A 21,142-nucleotide genomic window follows, 5' to 3' on the forward strand; every position below is an offset into this window, starting at 1 on the left:
AGAGAGAGAGAGAGAGAGAGAAAAAAAAAAAACCATGTAGCAAATAGGGGTCTCTAGCTAGCTTGTTTCTCACCTCGTTCTTCACCGTCGATCATTTTGATGCACTCTTATCATCATTATCCAATCGATCTATTCACTTTCGTTTCCTTGTAGTTTTTCTTTTTCAGTATAACTGGTGAATACAAGGAGATCTCTAACAAGGTTTATTAATGTCACAGTCATGCAAGGCTGGCCATATTTGTCCGGGTACAAATACAATCAGCTTCTCTAGATTTAACCGCCTGCATATATATATATATATGATAACAATCGGCCACCTTGGAAATCTTCATCATGATCTTCTCTATCTTCCTATTCATCTCCTTCCTTCCGGACATAGCAGTTGCCTCATGTCCTATATCCGTATGTAACTCAAGCAACCCTCGCCCTGATATTCGTTTCCCTTTCCGCCTAAGTAACCAATCCCCAAGCTGTGGCTTTCCAGGTTTTGATCTCTCCTGCGACTCTCAAAAACAAACGATCATCACTCTTCCATCTTCCGGTGACTTCTCGGTCGATTTCATCGACTATTGGGAGCAAACCCTCTTCATCAACGACCTTGACAAATGCCTAACCAAACGTTTCTTCGAAAATGACTTCAGTCTTGCAGGTTCACATTTCTCGCTCCCCTTTGATGCACTTGACCACTTCACATTCCTCAAATGCTCCTCTAACAAAACAGTACCAAAAGACAATCCACCGGTCAATTGCCTCGGCGATGATTACGTCAGCTACATGGTCATTGCTGTGTCGACTAGTACTGTAATGCCGCCGGACTACTACGGCTGCTCTGTGATTTCGACAGCCGTCGTCGCTCCGAAGTATCTTGATGTGGGCGTCAAGTTGGCATGGAACGAACCTGACTGTAGTTACTGTGAAAGCAATGGCCTCCTCTGTGAACTGGAGAATGTTAAAACTTCCAAGATTTGGTGCTCCTCGCAAACCGGTACACATAATTCTAAATATTGTTTTCATGATCTAGTTAATGGAGCTAGCTAGCATTGAAATTTCTACACATTCAGGTGCTCTCTCAACAGCTGCGAAGATTGGCATAGTGCTAGGCGTGGGAATTCCGGTGGTATTGTTCATACTTTGTTTTTGTGACTGGTCTAGTGGCGAACCCACCATCACTGAACTATCCACTATAGCCACCGGACAAATGCAGCTTCCGGTAGCCGAAAGGGCACTGGATCGTCGGACCATCGAGGCATATCCCAAGATTCAGCTTGGTGAAAGCTTGGAATTGCTGCCGGAGCCTGATAATAAGACTTGTCCAATATGCTTGTGTGATTACCAAGCTAAGGAGATACTAAGGACCGTCCCCGAGTGCAACCATTATTTCCATGCAGATTGTATAGACACCTGGCTTAGAAAGAATCCCACATGTCCTCTATGTCGGAATTTGCCCAAGAGTTCGGTGACTGATGAGAAACTCTGTTACTCGGTCATGCATGCAACATGCCCACATAGTTGCAACCAATCTCCAACCCCAACATCTCAGTCCAGTATTTATCCATGATTCCATGACTAACTAATGCACAATAACAGTGGAGCACAAGTGCCCTAATGCACCATGCTATTATGCTTATGTAAATGGGTGACTAACCATGCAATATGGGACATCTCTTGATTGAGTTTATATTACAGAGGTGGATTTGTATACTTTGATTAAGGCGACAAATTAAGTGAAGAACAATCATATTTTTTTGAATGAATCGAATGAATGATCTCTATTGCTTGTAGTAATTAGCACTCATATTACTGGGTTTAGGACGTCCTAAATGCAATCTGGAGGAATATCATACCAAACTGCACTGGAATTGTTATCAAAAGCTAGACTAGCTAATCTAAGCGCAACAACTTTACATCTTCTGGGATCAAAACTAATTTCCACATCTGTTATGGCACTTGTTCATAATTGTTGTATATATATTAACCTAAAAAGAACAAACCTATCATCTGTACATCGATCGATACGTTACTACGTACTTACGATAAAAGTTATGGATCGATTATCAGCATCAACATGAACAGGTAACCAACATGGCTGTACCGATTTCACGAATTCGGATGATCTTCAATTATCGATTACATCCCCTAAAATTACGATTTGCTAAAACAAAATAATGGCCTAACCTTTTGGCGCACCTCCCCCGGACCCTAAGGTCCTGTAGCATCCCGGGCACGCACTTTAAACACAATATCATGCGTAGAAATGTTGCTTCGGATCAAAATTAACCTAAGAATTCATTAGTGGGCCGGATAATTACGGGTATAACCCGGTTGATAGTGGGCCGAATAATGATATCTCGCATGTGTTGATATTCCGCTACTTCTTCTTCTTCTTCTACATTGTCAATACACAGACAGACATCGGAAGCTTTCTTTCTTTCTTCCTATTCGTCGCCGCCGTCGTCCTTGTGAAGAGAAGAGAGAGAAAGAAAGATGGGTGGGGGCCAGTTGATGAAGCGAATCCCTCGCATCAAATTTCCCCAGAGACATCCAAAGCCCGCTGGTCAGTTTTTCCTTGTTGATTTTTTACCTGTATGAATTTTCAGTTTTTTTTTTGTGTATGCATGTATATATGGGCTTAGTTTCAATGTTAAGTTTGTGTTAGTGTTGAAATTCTGATGGGTTCTTTTGGATTGGCCTATAAGATTGTGATTGAATTGGTTATATGATCAAGACCCCATAAGTTGTTGTTGTACTTTAGAAGTGGTTCGTTTTGTCAACACTTCAATGCACCATGTTAATGGATTTCTGGGTTTCATTTTGCTTAGTTTAAGTGACACTTGTCAAGTTTCAAGTGTGAATGTTCTTTGGCTTGGCTGGATCGTACAAATTGCTGAAATTGAAGCTTTGCAAGTCATGTATGGAGCATGTTATTAGCATTATAACAGTAAAACAGTATTTAGACTCTTTAATTGAGGGGTGCTTATCCGGAAGCTTTGGCACAAGTTTTGAACTTTCTTCTGGTTAGAGATGTTTGTGTGTAATAATTATGTGTTCCGGAGCACACACCCCGAAATGCCTCCACAGGTTTATAACTAGGTGCTGCTTAAATCGAGTTGACAGTTTCATGCTTTTGGAAGAGAGACATATAGTACGGTGACTGGCCTTTGGAGCCATCGTGATTAAAACTTTATTGAATTCCTTTATGCTCTTAGTCATGTGTAGGCTTGGGGAATCATGTTTAACTATTGTGATAAGTACATTTTCTTTCCATTCTCATCATATAGTGGATAGATAGGATTTCGGTCTTTGGTTAGACAGTCTAATACGTTGTACTGTTAGCCGGTTAAGGAGGATTATTGATGAGGTGAAACGATGTTTAAAACTCTTATCGTATTGATGATGATTGATTATACAGGATGTTACTTTTGTATCATGACATTAAGTCCACTGTGAGTAGTTGAGTATTCTGTTCTCTGCATCCATGAGTAATATTTTGGTATGCATGACAACACCATTCTTTATTTTCTTCAGCTTAGTTCTGATGCATCTGTTTAGCCAATTCTTAAGTTTCTTACTTTTCTCAGTCTGTATGGACATAATTTTTTTTGCTGTTAGAACTTGTAATTTTCTGTGGCAGGTTCTGAATCCCAGACAGCAGCACCTTTAGCCAGCGATTCTGTTAAAGCTTTCTTTTCAGGTTCAAAGGCTTCTACAACTTTGGGAGGAAAAGCTTCTGAACAACCCCCAAGAACTCCAGTATCCAAAGAAGAGATTGAAGCTATTTTGGTAAGTGGAACTTTTCGCTTCTATTTCAAGTATTTCTATTTATGATTTGATTCATCAACTTTCCCGGAGCTGAATTCTTCAGCCCTAATGCTTGCCTCTTCACTGGCCACCCAGTGGCATCCGTTTAGTGGTCTAGATAGGTCAAAGTGATGAGTTGTACTTGTATCACATTAGTTTTCTTCTCTTACTATAAACATATCACATATCAGTACTTGTTAATAATAATTTTCTGGTGTTGTGTAGATTTATCATATAGATGTGACTGTGCTTTTCTCTTCTGATCTTATTTGCTTAAATCTTCATTGCATTATAATACTACATCTGAAGTACATATATAGTCTTTATGAGTGTGCAACTGGTCTCTTATTCATTATCATCATGATGTTCAAATTGCTGATATGATAAACTTGAAATCATTTTTTTTTTGGTCCGCTTGCTTTAGGCTGGTAATTAATGTACTGAATCTTTTTAACGGTTATTTTGCAGTTGGGTGGCTGCATCTGATCTTTTGTGGAGCCTGAATAATGGAGGGCCATATTCTGGACATTGTTCTGACTATTTTAAGCTCTTGGAAACTCTTAGTTCACTTTACCTTGTTTAAATGACAATTACAGCCTACTGGTCGAATTCATGTGTAGTCAAACACCTTAACGATGTGATATTGAATTCCATCCTCGACATATCTTTTACAGTTTTGCAATAAAGACATTGTCATAAAAGCTAGGAATTTCTTTATTTGCACATTCCGAATATAATACACATGCTTATGGTACAGAAACTAAGAGAATGACTCATTCAGAATCCTTTTGAAGCAGAGGTTCAAGAATCGCGGATCTGGGATTCTTCCCTGGAGGTCCCTTCTCTCTGCGAGTTAGTTCTTCTAGTCGGAAAGTGATTAACCGATCCCAGTTTCCTCCCTCAAAAAGAACCCCAGCTTTTCCATCAGTGATTCTCTGAACAATGCCACAGTACATGTGATAGGGATTATTTGGATTGCTAACAATGGCGATCATACCAGGTAGTAATATTGGCAATTCAGGTGCTTTCGGCTTCTTTGAGCTCACTAGCACTGCTGTTGCTCCAGATTCCGCAGCTGGTGGTTTCTTGGGAGGCGGGTTTTTCTCGATGAACTTTCTCAACCCAGTTTCACCACCAGGAAATCCCCCGGTAAGCCCCATCAACTCCTTTTCAAAAGCAGCTTCTTGAGCACTGTCAATTGCAGCAATTGCCGAGCCTTCTGATTGTTCTTCCCCCTCTGCTTTCTCTGTCTCATCACCAACAGCTGCTGGTGCTTGTTCTTCGACATTTCTTGTAAGCTCTTTCTCGACGCCTCGCTCTCCATTTAGGAGCCCTCTGCCTCCCAAGATTTCGAACAGATTAAACTTGGCATATGTTCTTAGGTGGTGGGGGGATGGCCTTCTTTGAACTGTGAAACAAGGCTTGGGGGCTAGATTAGAGTGGTCATTTCTTCCCAGGAAATTGGATTTGAGAAGAGGGTTTTGAAAGCTAGGGAGGCTGATGTTGGAAGCCATTGTTTGGTTGACAATTGCAGGCTCTGAGAGACGGAAAGAAGTTGTGGCCACAAAGAGCTTTTGTTGAACAGTGTCCCATGATCCTATCGTCTCAACATATATTGATGTATCCATGTTTGTCCTCTCTATCATCAATACATGTTGGGTAACCCTTTGATATACCCAGGTCCAATCCAAGCCAGTCCATTTATAAGTGGATTATTGGATTTATAATTCAGTGGAGTTATCAAATTTGACTTGTTACTTCATGTTGATGAAGCATCAAATTCAGATCATATTAGTACAGTTCGAACAAAACAAAGATAGAAAATATCACTGATACATTCATCTAATATCGATAATTTTTCATGGGTATGATGGGAGAAAAAAGGAATGTCGAAATATTCGTTTTCTTTTGCAATGTAGTGAACAACTCCATCGAAATACCAAAGTAGTGATAGTTCACAACATGAGCCAAGAAGCTGGAGTAAATCGATCATTCCAGCCAAAACCTACAAATGAAGTCTAGAGCCTCAGTTGTAACAAATGATCACATGAAGTCTACAGCCTCAGTTGTAACAAATGATTTTAAGTATGATCACTAGTTGAATGAAAAATCGGTGTATTTGCAATGTAGGTTATGTTCTATATAGAGAATTTTAGGTGCACAGCGTGTAAATACACTAAATAGCTGCATTGAGGACACGTCTCCTCTCCACAATGCATCGCAATCTACTCCCAGCCAGAGACCAGTTATCTGAGCCTGGTCTGCAACTTCCATTCTGATGGTAGCACTGAGGAACCGAAGTCACCTGATGCCAGGTCTGATCATATAACAGTTTCAAAAGTGTCTGGTGAGGCATTTGAGAATGTAATGTCTCATTCAATTGAGACTGGGTCAGTGAGTTTAAGTCGGATACATGATGCTCCTGTAATTACACATTGAAACAGTTTCTAGATCCTTTTCCGATCAAAATGATGCCTCCTCGTACCTGATTTGCTGCCTTTATCTAGTTCATTTCATCTCGTGCTCTTTTTCAGCCATCATGGTTCCACAAGATGAAATTCACATCATAATGCATCTTGGATCATTTCTGTTTATGCATGATCCCATGTTAGGTAGCAAATATTGGTTAGCATATTCAATATTACCATACTGTGTGGTTTAGATCGATTCTCGTTCGACCTATTCACCAGTCACCTTACAGGCTTACTCACCTACTTGGTCAACGAGTTGTGGTCTGAAGGGCAAACCATGTACTAGGTGGAATCCGATGTGGAGGGACAATCTTATCTTGATAGCTATGATGTTAAAAGGCCCCATTATCGAACACAAATCATAAGGGTCGGGATCATGTGTAAATCAATTTTTTTTTGACGTAAAATTATTTTTTTTCTTAAATAATCAATTCAAATGTCACAACTACTCTATAAAAAGTCGAATCACAACCTACTTATAAAGAGAAAACTACGAATCACAACATACTTATAAAGAGAAAACTACGTCGCTACCTAATGAGGTTGGTCGATATAATAGAAACATGCTAGGCTACAAGTGAAGCGGACGCTACAAAGATTCTCATAGTAATAGAATGTCTTTGGGTCGAACCCACATCTCTTAAGAGGGGTCATACCTACAAATTGTTTTTGATCTCGGAATGGTAGTTCACTCAATTACTATTTTAAATGTAACCAAAAAAAAAAAATTATGCCGCTAAACTGAATAATATTGGACAGCCACAATTATTTTTCCATAACAAGCATCCAAGAAATACGTGGCGGATCATAATCATCATACTAATCCATCTAGGAAAACTATTCTAAACCAGCACAAAACCCAAAAGACCAGCATAACATGAATCTACGTAACCGAGTAAAACACGATGACGTAAGGGCAAAATAGACATCTCGCATCGAGAACTGAGCAAACTATACCAAATAGTCAACCTGATTGGGAGGTCAAACACTTTCCATGAACAAAGATTACCTCGCCATCAAGCTCGTGTCTTGCAGGTCTCTTTCTACTTGGGTATGTCTTATCCCCTCTCTCTCTCTCTGCTTCGCCTTTCCTTGTTTGGCTGTTAGTTTCGTTAAAACCGCTTTTTCTGAGCCCAAAGTTTATATATCTTTGCTTTTGCGATGCTGCAACTTGTTATTGAAGTAGCTGATGAATTCATGTAAGTACTTGATGTTGTAGTGATGATTGGATCGTCGAATTTGAGGTTTGTTTGAGACACTGCCCATTAGATTGAATTGTATGCAAAGTTAGTCTGTTGTTGTTGTTGTTTGTTAGAGCCTTTGTTCATGAAGTTTTGTTTTCCTTGTCATGTTTCAATGTCTCAAAAATTGGGATTAGCTGGGTTCGTATAGGGCTCTTTTCAGAGAATTGTAGGTTGTTCTGGAAAAACAGAAATTGAAATTTCAGTTTGTTATTATTGAGGTATTTCGTGTTTTTCCTATAATTTTTTTTTATTTTCATAATATGGAGATGCAGAGAAATTAGATGTGGATCTCATGTAATCTTTTCTGATTACTCAAATAGTTATTATGAGACTTTTCCTTTGCAGTTTAGTTTTAGTTATCAGCTTTCCGAGTTAATAAGCTGTAATAATGAATGAGGTTCTTTTGTTATATCATGGGATATGGAAACTAGCTATATGCCTAATCCTGGGTGAAATCAGTTCAAAATTCCTATTTCGCAATTTAAAGTTATAGCATATTAGAATATCAGGTGGATAGTATGCTCATAAATCAGATAATGTTGATCAGTTATCCATTCTTATCATGCTATGGTGGACGCAGGTTTGCTCCTTACTCTAGAACTGATTAGCTTCATGGATGATGGTCTTGGGAAGATAAAGGTTATTCCAGATCATTTTAAGGCGTCCCCACCCAGTGTTGATTCTTCTCAAAAAGTAACTTCACCTATTTCACGTCCAAGAACAGATAATTGCTTGAGGTTACTTTCATATGTTTAAGATCGAAATATGATTTGAATTGAGAGACCATGTGTTGATTTTATTCACTTTGCTTGATCTGGTGTAGGATAGGTCTCATAGCTGGAGTCGAAGAAAATTAAGAACTGCTGCACACATGTTGAAGTTGAACTTTTTTAGTCTAAGGGGGCTACCATGGGGTTCTAGCACAGATGGTGAAGAAAAGGTTGGTTGAGTAGTTTATGCAGTTCCTCAATCGGTGTTTGTGATATTTCCATGTGTCTGACAGCTACATTAATGTAACTGGCAGGTTGAGCTATCTGCTGTAGAACTAGAATCACTTCGAACGGAGCTTGCTGATATAGAAGAGAGGGAAGCTCACTTGAAAGCTCAGTAAGAAACTTCATGCTTGACCATTTTATGTGATGTAACTATTATAAACTACATATTAGTGCTAATTCTGAGCTTTTTGGAGGCAACTTCTGTTAGCTGAACAGGTTCATAAACTCTCAACAAAATGTAATACTGAAGTCACTGAAAGGCTTATGTTTTATGCAGATTGGAACACGTTGACGAAATTCTGCGATCTGCTCGTCTCTCTGGCTATTTGTACATTCGAACTGTAATGACTATCCCCAAGTCAAATTTTACTTTGAATGAATGATGCCAAATATGGTTTGCTCATATTTTTGTTTCATTTTTTGTTTTCTTTATAATAGAGGTGGACAGCATTACCAGGAGAACCTCCTCCCCTTGATGATTCTGATGTTGATGACTGGCTTCCACGCTTTGTTGTCTTACAAGGGACCTGCATGTTCTTCTATTTGTTATCCACAGGTAAGGAATCATCTCATCAGGCTCCTGTAGTTCTGTTGCTTGTGCCACCTTAATTTGTTTGTTTAAGTTTGCCAATTTCTTTGTCACTGTGTGGCAGCAAGATATGGTTTAATGCTTTAGACATTCTGGTTTGATTGATTGGCCCTGATCTCATATTTCATTGCATTGTGCGTTTTTGTTCAAATTTTGATATATGGTCAAAATCTCAAACCGGGGTATAGTAAGTGCTAATTTTCACACTAAGAAGCTCATACGACATTCTTCATCATGGTTTCTCCTATAGAGTGTGACATAATATGATCACTGACGAGCTTCATTTATTTTTCATTCATCTTTCAGATATAAGTCCTCAAGACTCCACCCTATTATCTGATATTGTTGAAATAGGTCCCTTGCCAAGCTTTACACGAGATGATGAAGGAACTCGATATGCATTTTATATTTTAACACGTCAAGGACTGCGGTACGAGTGCTCTAGTGTTTCTGAGATACAGGTAGGAGATATTTTCTGTTTCAATGGTACCTTTTCTTTTTGCCTACTCCCGAAATTGTATGATCAATCCCTGGTTTTCTTCCCGACCTCTTTTTGCAGTTGAATTCCTGGTTGGCTGCATTACGAATTGACTGCAAATTGGACAAGTCGGATGCTACAATCCCAAATGGCTCATCTCAGATGTGAAGCTGTATGCTTTTAGTAGCAGTAAGTCTTAGATTAAGATAGAAACTTAAATATATAGTTCATTTAGCATCTGACTGACTGTGATGTTTTGGGCTTAAAAGTCCGACCCTGCTGCCACTAAATTCATTCATCTGCTTTGTACATACGAATAGCACCTAACTGAAGTAGCATTGCAAAATATGATGCTACTTAGAAGTTGACCGATGCATAATTACGCTCATCGACTTGTATAGAATTTGTTGGCCCTCGAGGCCTTTAGATATACAATGTAAATAGTCTGATTTCTTCAAGCACATCGTCTCCTTTTTCTGCAACCTTCTCTACTTCATTGTTCTTCTTTATTCTTCCTTTTTTTCTTTTTTTCTTATAATTACTTTGTAATACTATACATATTCAATAATGACACACAAATGGTGTATTAATCTCCATTCCCAAACAATAGTGAAGAGATGATTGCTTTGTGCAAGATGGCACGCTAAGCTGGGAAATGGCATTCACCCCCAAAGGTTTAGTGGTTGCTTCTACGCCTCTTCCAGAGCTTAACTGCAGGAAAAGATAACGATAGTGAAAAAACAACTCACTTATATTTTCCGCGATATCATAATTTCCTTAAGATAGCTAGCATGAGAAGTTGTATAGTTTTTTGAAATCAAATCTTCGCAAAGGGCCGCAATTTGGTGAAGGTACTTGGTTAATAAGCAACCAAAGTCGATAATTTCATGTGATTTCTTTTTTTGACAATTAATTTTATGTGATTTCAATCATGCCTTTTATATGAGTAGTCCTCAATTGTAATGAATCACAAAATGCTAATGCAAAAAACCAAAAATTAGATGTAGGCAAAATTCTAATGGGTAAAATATTAAACAACAACGTTGCATGTCATGCTACTTGTATGAGAAATTAATATATTATAATATATACACACACATAACTTCCTCAATTTTTTCAATGTCCGTTTATTCGATTAAGTAGGGAGTGATAATTAAAGAGATGTTAAAATATATAGTCACTATATATATATATATATTGAGATATTGGTGAAAACCTAATTTTTTTTTTAAATAATGAGTTAGAAGGTGTTTAAACTTAAAAGCGTATTCGTTCACGGTGTTTTACATTTTGAATGACTATGAGAAGTAGTTTTACTTAAAGCAAGAGCAAATTGTAGTATTTCTCAATGTTACAGTAGTGTCTATTTTTATTAGTTCAAACTCCATACCCTATGTTGTGCATACGTTGATTTTCTATAACATGTAAAAGTTTCAGTTCTTGTAATGCTCATTTGTTTGATAGTTTGGGTTTAGGTTGTGTTATGGGTGTTTGTTCTTTAGCGAGTTTGTCTTTTATTTCTTGTATAGAAAAACATGTAAACGTTTTAATTGTAAATGCATTTATATATTCAGCTTGTTAAAGCTACATAAAATAAGATCATGATGTACCAATTGTCTGATAGAGAGAGCTCAAAGACAATAATACCGCAATTACTAAATTCACATTACATGCATATATATTGTTTAGTGATAGTGATTTTGTTTCGAAATCAATTCCATGATTCAAAACCATCAAATCTCTTTTGGGTTGAGCACTTGAGCTCAACACTCAGTTGTGTTTTCTTCTGCTTGCTTTTGAGAACATATAGAAGCTGCTTAAGTTCATCATTATTAGGTTAATGATGGATATAATCATATTCTATTACTAGAAGTTATGAACTAATCAAATCATAACTGAGAAGGCAAGGCTCGCTATAAAGATCTAGAAAACAATGTCCCCTCCAAAAATAAAAGTTCCTAATGGTGGTGGGGTTTCTTCCTCTTTCCTGCACAGATCGGAAAGAGCATATGCTACATGTGTGGTGCCACTTATGCCCCTTCATGGAGGGCCTTGTCACAATTGCACTCTTGTAGCATGCGTCTACTTTAGGCTATAGTTTTGATACTCCATGAATTTTAAGTATAGCTTAGACTAATGTAGATTGAAGAACTTAACTCAATGAGCTAGAACTTAGCACCGTTAGAACTTTGTTCCGATTTCCAACTGCAACTTCAAACCATCATTGACATATCTAACAATCTAACGAAAAATGCTAATTTTTCACGATCGAAATTAGGACTAATTGTTTGAACTTGACATCCGATCGATGATATACAAGTCTCGATCAGAGACAGTACTATTTATTCAACATTTTTGCTGCTATGCTAAATCAAGGCTAAAGATTGAAGTCGAATATGATGCTCTAGAAAGAAGCTTCTAATTTTGGCATTTCCCTTTTTCTAATAACAACACCAGACAGAAAGAGAAGCTTCCTTATGCTTTTTCTCTCCTAAAAGTTTCGGTTCAAAATTCATTGCTATTGGGGTAGGCCCAAATAATTAAGTCCAAGCCCGAACCCCGTACCCGCCTAAACCGTTAGTCGGCTCGCTCACTCTTACGCATGGTATCCAATTCCCACGCCGCCACGCGTAGAGTTCGGATAGGGTTTTGACCAGTACCAACCAAAAACCCAACCAAGCCTCTCTCTCTCTCTCTTCTTCTTTAACCTCTCACACTCTCTCTCTCATTCACAGCTATCACTGCAACTCATCTTCTCTATCTCACTGAGGCCTTTTCAGCTTCCGAAAATGAGCTCTCAGCTTTTCAGATCCGCTTCCAGAGCTGCCAGGTCCTTCCTCTCTGCTCCCAAGTCCTCCCGCTTCTTCTCCGGTCAGTTTCCATTTCCCTCTCTATATCTTCTCGTTTCCAATCCTCTCGTATCATTTGGATTTCGATCATCCTCACATCGTTGATCGCGTTGCGATCATATCCGTTTCGGCTGGATCGGATATTATTAGTTTTTGTTGAGAGTGGAATGATTTTGCATATGATTTAGTGTTTAAGCTTGGAGTTTTGACCATTAAATGAGTTGATTTTGTTAGATTTGTGTTAGCTTTTACTTTTCAACGAATCACTTTCCAGGGATTGCTTTTCCTCTGTTCAAAAATAGAGGTGCTTTTGTATGTAATAATTGCTTTTGGTAACTATTTAATGTGCAAGGCTTTCAATTTTGGCTGTGGATTTGATTAGTGTGGGATCCACTGTGAAATTGATGCTAAGTAAGACAATTTGAGATTTGAACGATCATATATGTGAATTAATCACGATCATCTTTAAAGTGAGACTATGAGGACTGTTTAAGACCGCTAAAGTAAGGACTTATTCGCAATAAAGGTTTTAAAGCATGTAATTAGGTGGTATATCGCAGATTTGTTAGTCTTTGTTGTGATTGATTACATATATTAGTAAATCTGTTGCCCCATTTGCATATGGTTGTATAGATTAGTGTGGAAACATGGAAATTGTAGTGTAACTGTGCAATGTTTTTAATTATCATGTTGTCTCCATTGCAGAAGGACAAGCTGTAGCTACTGCGGCAGCTGTAACCTTGCGTGGAAAGGTGCCTGCCTTTGCTTCACATTTTAGAAGAGCTGGTTCTGAAAATGCATCTTGGATTTCAGCAGCCCTCGTTGTTCCTGCTGCAGGTATATAATACAAATTTCATTTTCCTTTTCATTTTTTATTATTTTCATGTTTCAATTCTATTTAATCTCTGAAAGAAGGTTAAGATATGATTTGTTCATGCTAAGAGTTAATTGTTATGCCTTGGTCATTTTTATTTCAAAAATTCTTATCATCTGTTGTTTTTGTAATGAATCCACTACTGTAATCCTAACAGATTTTTGTTTCCTTTTCTGTATTGTCTCTAGCTTACATGCTCCTGGACCAGGAGGTTCATGCTGCAGAGGTACTTTAAATAACTTGTTCCAATTTTTTTACTGTTAGTTCATATATCTCTTCGGTGTTCTTATTAAGCGTTTGTTCTCTAATCAGTTTGAGCGCACATTCATTGCTATCAAGCCTGATGGAGTTCAAAGAGGACTAGTAAGTTACCCATTTGACCTATCTTCATTCCCCAGAAGCGTATTCTATAGCTGCCACAGTCTATTTGTTTATCTGTGCTAAGCCTTTTAAGTTTTGATTCCAGATTTCAGAAATCATAGCTCGATTTGAAAGGAAGGGTTTCAAACTTGTAGGCATTAAAGTAGTTGTTCCTTCAAAGGATTTTGCGCAGAAGCATTATCATGATCTAAGTGAAAGACCATTTTTCAATGGCCTTTGTGACTTCCTTAGCTCTGGCCCTGTTATTGCTATGGTCAGTACACCTAAAAGTTCACCTTTTCTTTTGGTCTGAACTCATTTCATCTTATTATGACTAGTTTCTTTCATCCTGACACGCTCATTTTTGTAACTCTTACAGGTCTGGGAAGGAGAAGGAGTGATCAAGTATGGCCGTAAACTCATTGGAGCTACTGACCCACAAAAATCAGAACCTGGAACTATCAGAGGTGATCTAGCTGTAGTTGTTGGAAGGTAATAGCTTGAACTTGATAATAGTTAACCTTTTACTTCTTGAACCTACGTACATTCTGATGCTCATTCCTTCACTGACATGCTGAATGTATCCCTCTAACGTGGTTCTTCTTCTTTTGCCATCAGAAATATCATTCACGGTAGTGATGGTCCCGAGACTGCCAAAGACGAAATCAACCTGTGGTTCAAACCAAATGAGTTGGTTAGCTACACCAGCAATTCAGAGAAGTGGTTGTACGGAAACAACTAGTGACAGTTTTTTGTTTTCTAAGATCTTCCGGCGACTTAGGTTCCACATGAAGAGTGGGGGAAAGTAGAGATTATTGTTAGAATAAAATGTTTTCATTGAGGTGAGTTGAAATTGCTGCTTTTCAATGAATACAATTCTCAATTAAATTTCAAATAATCCAGATTTGGTTGCCTCAGTTATGTTTCATTTTGGTTGTGCTGGGTTGGTAGTACTTGGACTTGAGGTTGAGGGGAACTAACTAGCCAGTATGTGTCATGCCTGTGTAACTGTGTTCTCTAACTTTTAAGAGCCAAAGAACGCTTGTTATGGCCACAGAAAGAATTGGAACATTCACAAGTCACTTCTGATTAGATAGAAAATGTGAACTTACCATATTAGAAGGCACTCGGCGGGTTGGGGATGAGGAATGCTTTTACCGTACTTCATTACATGCTTTTAGAGAAAACTCTTCTCGTGCCCATTTAGGACTTGTCCTCCATTGACCCTCTCAATCTGCGGGATGTGTTCAATAAACTGCGTCATGTGGATGACTCAATTAGATGACACATAGATGCATGAAAGTTCCTATATATGAATGAATAAGATTACACTTTGTTCTTACATTACTGTGTACATAAGAATTTTTGCTCAAACTGTTATGAATAATTTGTTGAATTCAACATTTTCTAAACAAGATGATTAACAAGCTACAACATAGAATGTTTTTCTTTTATTTTACAGCACCTCCCTACTTTTGTCTGATTTTAGAAACTGAGATACTAGAAATTCTCATTCTGCTTTATTCTCTTGTGCTGCAACTTACAAATGACATGGTTACGCATCTTTGAAGTTTAGATTTTTAAGAAGTGGAAGAAGTGGAGTTCGGATTGTTAAGGTCTTAAGAAATAAGAAGCATATACTATCCATTTTGAGATTGGACACTTTTCTTCTAACTTCATATCATGGCAATACAAATAATTAATTGGTCCCCTTAAAACATAATAATATCACAAAATAGGCAAATCTAATTGTCCCAATCTAATTACAAGGGAAAGCCCTTCTCAAAAACAAAACAAAAAAACCAAGGGAAAACTTCATAGGCTGGTGACAGCGCAAAACACTATTCTAGTCGCGACTACAGAGATTATGCCCCCTCCTACGCGTCAGCACGCTCCTTATTTTAGGGTGGTTCCAGCTCAGCCTAAAACCCCATTGGATTCCCAATTCAGGTCCGCCGAGCTTTCTCCCCTCATATAAATACCAGACTTCCCTCAGCGGTCTTCGCTTCTTCTTCTCCTCCAAAATCACACCTCTGCGTTTTTCGTACGACCCTAAACCCTAATTTCTTCGTTCCGTCTTCGTGTTCGATTCGCGATTCGTCGACGAATTTCTGCTCTCTAATCCGGTAAGTTCTTCTCTATAATCTTCCTCTGAACTTGCACGAACTCTAGGGTTTTCAGTTTTAATTTGCGTTTGCTTTGATTTCTTTGTGTGTTTGCTTCGGTTTCAGTTGAGAACTTCTGAGAGGGTAACAGCGATTGATGTAGTTTTAGGGTTTCTGAACCAATAATGAAACTGAGAGTTAATTCTTGCTTTTTTTTTTTATTATTTTTTTTTCTTTTCGTTTTGCTAGTTTCTCAGTAAAGAATGGCTTTCTTGACCTGAGGAATCAATTTTTGATTTTTGCTGGGATTCTTGAGTATCTTTTTCTTTCAAAAGAAAAATTCTGTTCTGATTTTCGATTGGATGATTATCTTACCTAGGGTTTCTTGTTGCTTATGTGTTTGTTTTTCCTTTTGATTTGTTTGCGGAGACTAATGTTTGTGTTTCCATCAGATGGCGGCCGTTAAACCCCTTACAACTGAGGCTATAGCTCTTACAGAGAAGAAGATGGACATGGCATTAGGTATTGTTTTGGTCCCTTTCGTTTTTTGTTGTGTATGGTTGGTTTATGGTGTTTTCTTTTCTGTTTATCGGTACTGATAAGTGTGGTAATATTTGTTGATGTAGACGATATTATTAAAATGGCCAAAGTTGCTCCCAAGGGTAAGAAGCAGCAGAGGGTTTCGGTAAGTTTCTTTCTCTCTTTATGTTAATTTTGTTAAATGAACAAATCTTTTGCAATGTATTGCTCTAGTAGAGTGAATTCTAAAAAGTACAAAATATTTCTTTCAATGCAGAACAAAAGTCAGACTTTTGCTAAAGGCATTACTCAAGACAAACCAACAAAGCTGCGTCGCTATATGGACTCAAGATCAACCATGAGACAGGTTTCTGACCGACTTGAAAGAGTTAGTTTTCTCATGATGTTTACGTTCTATGCACAAGTCACTAATGTTATTCACCATATGGTAATCAGGGAGTTCTGGCTCAGAGAAGATCAAACTTCCAGGGGAACCAATTCCCGGTTGCAACTGAGGCTGCACGGAAGGCAGCAGTCGTTCCTTTTCGCAATAGAGCTTTTAATCGTAACCAGGTGCCTAACTGGAAACCAAGGTATTCTTTTTAAAAAAACCTACTCCTTCAAAGTTGGGATTGTGTTTGGTTTTCTTAAGGTGGTTGTCTTCTACCTAATTTTAGTATATGATTCTGAACACACTACAGGTAAATATCGGTGCTTCTCTATAAGTGATGACCTTCTGCCATGTGCTTCAGATAAAATATTTCACCTCCCATAATAAAGGAACTCCTGCATATGATTTGCTATGCGGCAAGCAGCCAATTTGGGGGTGTACTGAAGTGTTTATTGTTTCTATTGATGCCATCCACAATAGAATATCTGCATTAACATTTTTGATGTTTGTGATCTGCAACGTATTCATGTGTTGAGTGGTGCATATATGTTATCATTGTGGATATTCTTTCTGGGAACGGAGTTGTGGGTTAAGTGTACTGTTGAGTAATGAAATTGTTACAAGACTTGGACATGGAACAGTTAGAGTGGAGAAAAGAAAACTCAGTTTGATTTCTTGAAGTATGTGGGTGTAGCACCAAAATTTGCTTGAAGTAATCATTGTGCATTCTTAATGGCTCAATGAATTTTTCCAGATGCCAAATGGATGTTACCGTCTAATTGGTTTGGAAACTGACACGTGTTTAGTTTGAAGTCAAGTGTGAAGATGTCAATGTTCCTGCAAGCTGTTATATCACTAATCGTTGGTTCCTTCCATTTTGGTTTAGTCTGTGTCTTCAGTTGTTGGTCTTGCAATTAAGTATTGCCATATGCATGATTTGGGAGGAAATAATGGACGATTCATATCCTTTATTATGAGATGGTTTTCAGGAGGCTTCTGACCGGACTTTTCACTCTTTAACTGATACTTCAAACTCTTTTGTCTTGTGGTGCTTTCTGACTGGAATTAAAATGGGTAGTTGAACCAGCACCAGTTTCTGATTACAGAAGAACAAACTAAAGAACCTTTTGTCAGGTGTTTGTGTATTGTAATCTTTTTCACATTGGCTAACAATGGGGATGAATGTTCAGGTGGGATGAATATTCAGTTGATGACAGTAGGGCAAATTTTTCTTCCCCTGCTGTGCTTTCGATATTTTATTGTGGGTGGCAGCTGGGTTGGTTCTTGGGTATTATTTGTGGTCCGTGAACCATAGTCTTTGGTCTTCATTCACTATGTTTCACTTTCTGAGCTGGGACTGGAAGTCCTTGGGGAAGGCAGTTTGTCCATTCAATTGAAAGGGAGCGAGCCCCCTGTTGTGAATCATCTCTTCTGCTGCAACAGTATCTTGAGGTTTTGTGAAGCATTTGCTTGGTAGTTGGAATTCTGATAATGGTCTGTTGAGGGAGCTTTTACAGATAAATGGGTGCTACACTGCTGATAGATCATCATTTTTCCATTGATGGTTTTGTCCTGAATTGGTTTGTCATGTTAATTGGGTAGTGTATGATATAATGATGGTGAGGCACTTTGAACTTGAAATCCAGGCTTATGCATATCTCCACATGCTTCTCTTACAATTACTGGGTTTTGGTGATGCCGTCCTATCTGTGTCCTAACTTAAATCTATTTAAAAGTGGTTCTACCCAATTCCTCAACCTTTACTATTTCTGGGTGCAGGGCTGGAGCTCCTATTCAGAGAAGGGCTGGAAATGTTGGCTTTGGGACCAAGGTATTATATTTTGCCCTCCTTTATCTTATTCTTGTCAAGATACTTTGGTGGTTTGGGGGGGGGGGGGACAGTTGCTTTTCCCTGTTCAATGATGATGTGGCGTGTGTATCGGGTTGTAAGAATGATAGATGCAGAGAGGCCATGGGACTTGGAGTATTTGTCGTCATTATTTATCAGAGTTCCATTCATCTATGCCCTTAGTTAATAGTGGATATTGTTTGAATGGTCTTTTACTCTAGCAATATCTACTTTTGAGCTGTTGTTTGATGTCTGTTCCTCATGAAGTTTGCATTTGGTATGCAGCTTCCCCCACAACAGCAGCAGTGGCATCGGCAGCAAGAGAATGTAGTTGCTAATCAGAAGCCTCAAACACTTGATCTGCTGTTTGCAAACATGAAAGAGCAACGGATGAGGGCTCAACCACCACACCAGAACATTGCTGCACCACAACGTAATAGGGGCCGGCCAAGGCTCCCTTGGGGAAGAGGCGGGCGATTTGGCAATTAATTCGTGCCAAGTTAATGGACTTGCTGGAAGGATGATAGCTTGAACTGATCCTACTACCAGATGCTGCAAGAAACTACTAAGCAGCTGAAAGTAATCGTAGGCACAATATAAAGGCCTGTTCTACTAGTCTGTCGGCCATTATTTTCCCTTTCTGCAACATTTCGTAATGCGCTTTGTTTCATTCCCGCTGTGTATATAGTAGATTCTTTATGGACTACTCATTCCCTTTTTCAACGTCTAAATTTGAAGTTTCATATCCTTGGGCCGTTTAATTGTGATTTGCGTAAATGGAGGAACAATGTAGTTTTGAAAGTCTATCTGCTTTGTTCCCATTTTTGGCACACCTGAATTAGACCTGTAAATGGACCGAATCTGGAGCGGATCGTCCGGATTCGTAATAGAAATTTTGGATCCGGATCTGACCCGTTATCCGTCGGATCTTTGATAGTTAGATCCGAATTCAGATCCGACGGGTTAACGGATACCTGACCTGTTAATCTGATCTGTTTATAATAATAAATATTTTCAAATTTTAAATAATAATTTTTAATTTTATCATAAATTTTCATAAAACATTAATGAAATATTATAATAAAATAAAAATTTAAATCAAAAGTTAAATTACATGGTTAAAGTACTCTTTAACAATAAACTAATATGTTCAAAATATTAGACCTCCGATGTATTAATTAGCAAAGAGCATAAAAAGAAGGGAAAAAAACCATTTGCACAAAATCAAAAAAGTCAAACCCTATTTCAATGATAATCTTTTTTGTTAGCCCATTTAAATATAAGGTATTTTTTTTGTGCCCAAATACACAAGTTTTTAATAAAATCACAATAAAATGATATTTTAAAAGACTTTTTTACCCTTAACCTTTATTTAAAGAGAAAAAATGAAAAAGAAGAAGGGAAGACTTTCCCGGAAGCACATCGGACACCGGCGCTGGTCGCCGGTCACCAGATTCCGGTTGCCGAACACCGGTTACCGGATTTCGGTCACCGGTCACCGGAAATTGATGGTGATCGGAAAATCGCCGGAGACGCCGGAGTCTCACTGGATTTTTTTGAAAAAAATGTCATCGGAACCCACCGGATTTTGCCGGAAGCATACCAGCAAAAAAATAAAGTTTACTACCCCTAGTAAACTTTTACTGGAGGGTAGTAATTTGCGAAACAGTAGCCCTAATGCCATAATTCACATTCAAACAGAGAAAAATCAACTTACATGCAAAAAATGAAGTTTACTACCCCTAGTAAAAGTTTACTGGGGTAGTAAACTTGTAAAACAGTAGCTCAAATACCATAATTCACATTCAAACGGAGAAAAATCAACTTAGATGTGTAGTAAACTTTTACTGGGGGTAGTAACCTTGCAAAACAGTAGCTCCAATGTCATTATACACATTAAAACAATGAAAAATCAACTTAAATGTGAAAAAATAAAGTATACTACCCCCAATAAAGTGCAATACAATATTTTCCTAGTCAGTATATACATTAAAACACAAAAAAAAAAATCAACTTAGATACGGACAAATAAAGTTTACTACCCCTAATAAACTTCTACTGGGGGTAGTAAACCTGCAATACAATATTTCTCGAGTCAGTATATACTTTAAAACAACAAAAACCCAACTTATATGCAAAAAATTAAAGTTTACTACCCCTAGTAAACTTCTACTGGGGGTAGTAAACATGCAATACAATATCTCCATAGTCACTATACACATTAAAATAGAGAAAAAAATCAACTTATATGCTGAAATGTAAAGTTTATTACCCCTAGTAAACTTCTAATAGGGGAAGTAAACTTGTAATAAATAATCTCCTTGGCCAGTAGACACATTTAATCATAAAAAAATCAACATAAATGCAAAAAAAATTAAGTTTACTACCCCTAGTAAACTTTTACTGAAGAGTTTACTGGGGATAGTAAATTTGTCATGCAGTATCTCTCAGGCCATTATACACATTAAATCAGAGAAAAATACATTATAAGCAGTAAATTTATAAAGCACTACAAGCATTTTAAACTACATATGAAAAAAAATAAAGTTTACTACCCCTAGTAAATTTCTACTGGAGATAGTAAACTTAATTGTCATACATATGCTGGTCATAATACACA

At 37.9% G+C, this 21,142-nt stretch overlaps 3 protein-coding genes and 1 non-coding gene across 4 annotated transcripts; all 4 read left to right on the top strand.

The window, feature by feature from the left end:
* The first annotated feature begins 333 nt into the window (after positions 1-333).
* On the top strand, positions 334-1,558 carry LOC101311580 (putative RING-H2 finger protein ATL21B-like). The gene is made up of 2 exons (XM_004300825.1): positions 334-985; positions 1,062-1,558. The coding sequence occupies exons 1-2, from the start codon at positions 334-336 to the stop codon at positions 1,556-1,558; spliced, it is 1,149 nt and encodes a 382-aa protein (XP_004300873.1).
* Positions 1,559-2,388: 830 nt separating this feature from the next.
* On the top strand, positions 2,389-4,455 carry LOC101315047. Its single transcript, XR_184611.1, has 3 exons — positions 2,389-2,554; positions 3,632-3,780; positions 4,267-4,455. It is a non-coding gene; the product is annotated as an uncharacterized LOC101315047 (transcript).
* Positions 4,456-7,269: 2,814 nt separating this feature from the next.
* LOC101315338 (nucleoside diphosphate kinase IV, chloroplastic/mitochondrial-like) lies at positions 7,270-14,759 on the top strand. Its single transcript, XM_004298857.1, has 15 exons — positions 7,270-7,320; positions 8,094-8,250; positions 8,342-8,453; positions 8,538-8,620; positions 8,786-8,849; positions 8,947-9,064; positions 9,404-9,558; positions 9,657-9,703; positions 12,370-12,446; positions 13,130-13,261; positions 13,487-13,524; positions 13,611-13,661; positions 13,765-13,932; positions 14,038-14,150; positions 14,277-14,759. The coding sequence occupies exons 2-15, from the start codon at positions 8,126-8,128 to the stop codon at positions 14,398-14,400; spliced, it is 1,407 nt and encodes a 468-aa protein (XP_004298905.1). The 5' UTR covers positions 7,270-7,320; positions 8,094-8,125; the 3' UTR covers positions 14,401-14,759.
* Positions 14,760-15,474: 715 nt separating this feature from the next.
* On the top strand, positions 15,475-19,265 carry LOC101290859. The gene is made up of 7 exons (XM_004298858.1): positions 15,475-15,784; positions 16,216-16,285; positions 16,390-16,448; positions 16,560-16,649; positions 16,739-16,875; positions 18,453-18,504; positions 18,808-19,265. Exons 2-7 carry the CDS (start codon positions 16,216-16,218, stop codon positions 19,009-19,011), a joined length of 612 nt encoding a protein of 203 aa, XP_004298906.1. The 5' UTR covers positions 15,475-15,784; the 3' UTR covers positions 19,012-19,265.
* The last annotated feature ends 1,877 nt before the right edge of the window (positions 19,266-21,142 follow it).

This window comes from Fragaria vesca, linkage group LG5 (genome assembly GCF_000184155.1).
Source record: "Fragaria vesca subsp. vesca linkage group LG5, FraVesHawaii_1.0, whole genome shotgun sequence".
NCBI lineage: Eukaryota > Viridiplantae > Streptophyta > Magnoliopsida > Rosales > Rosaceae > Fragaria > Fragaria vesca.

Coding starts and splice junctions, on each gene's coding strand:
- LOC101315338 (XM_004298857.1), top strand. CDS start 8,126: ATGGATGATGGTCTTGGGAAGATAAAGGTTATTCCAGATCATTTTAAG. Junction 8,850..8,946: donor GCTATTTGTACATTCGAACT/GTAATGACTATC, acceptor TCTTTATAATAG/AGGTGGACAGCATTACCAGG. Junction 9,704..12,369: donor ATTGACTGCAAATTGGACAA/GTCGGATGCTAC, acceptor TCCGAAAATGAG/CTCTCAGCTTTTCAGATCCG.
- LOC101311580 (XM_004300825.1), top strand. CDS start 334: ATGATCTTCTCTATCTTCCTATTCATCTCCTTCCTTCCGGACATAGCA. Junction 986..1,061: donor TTGGTGCTCCTCGCAAACCG/GTACACATAATT, acceptor CTACACATTCAG/GTGCTCTCTCAACAGCTGCG.
- LOC101290859 (XM_004298858.1), top strand. CDS start 16,216: ATGGCGGCCGTTAAACCCCTTACAACTGAGGCTATAGCTCTTACAGAG. Junction 16,286..16,389: donor GAAGATGGACATGGCATTAG/GTATTGTTTTGG, acceptor TTGTTGATGTAG/ACGATATTATTAAAATGGCC. Junction 16,449..16,559: donor AGAAGCAGCAGAGGGTTTCG/GTAAGTTTCTTT, acceptor CTTTCAATGCAG/AACAAAAGTCAGACTTTTGC.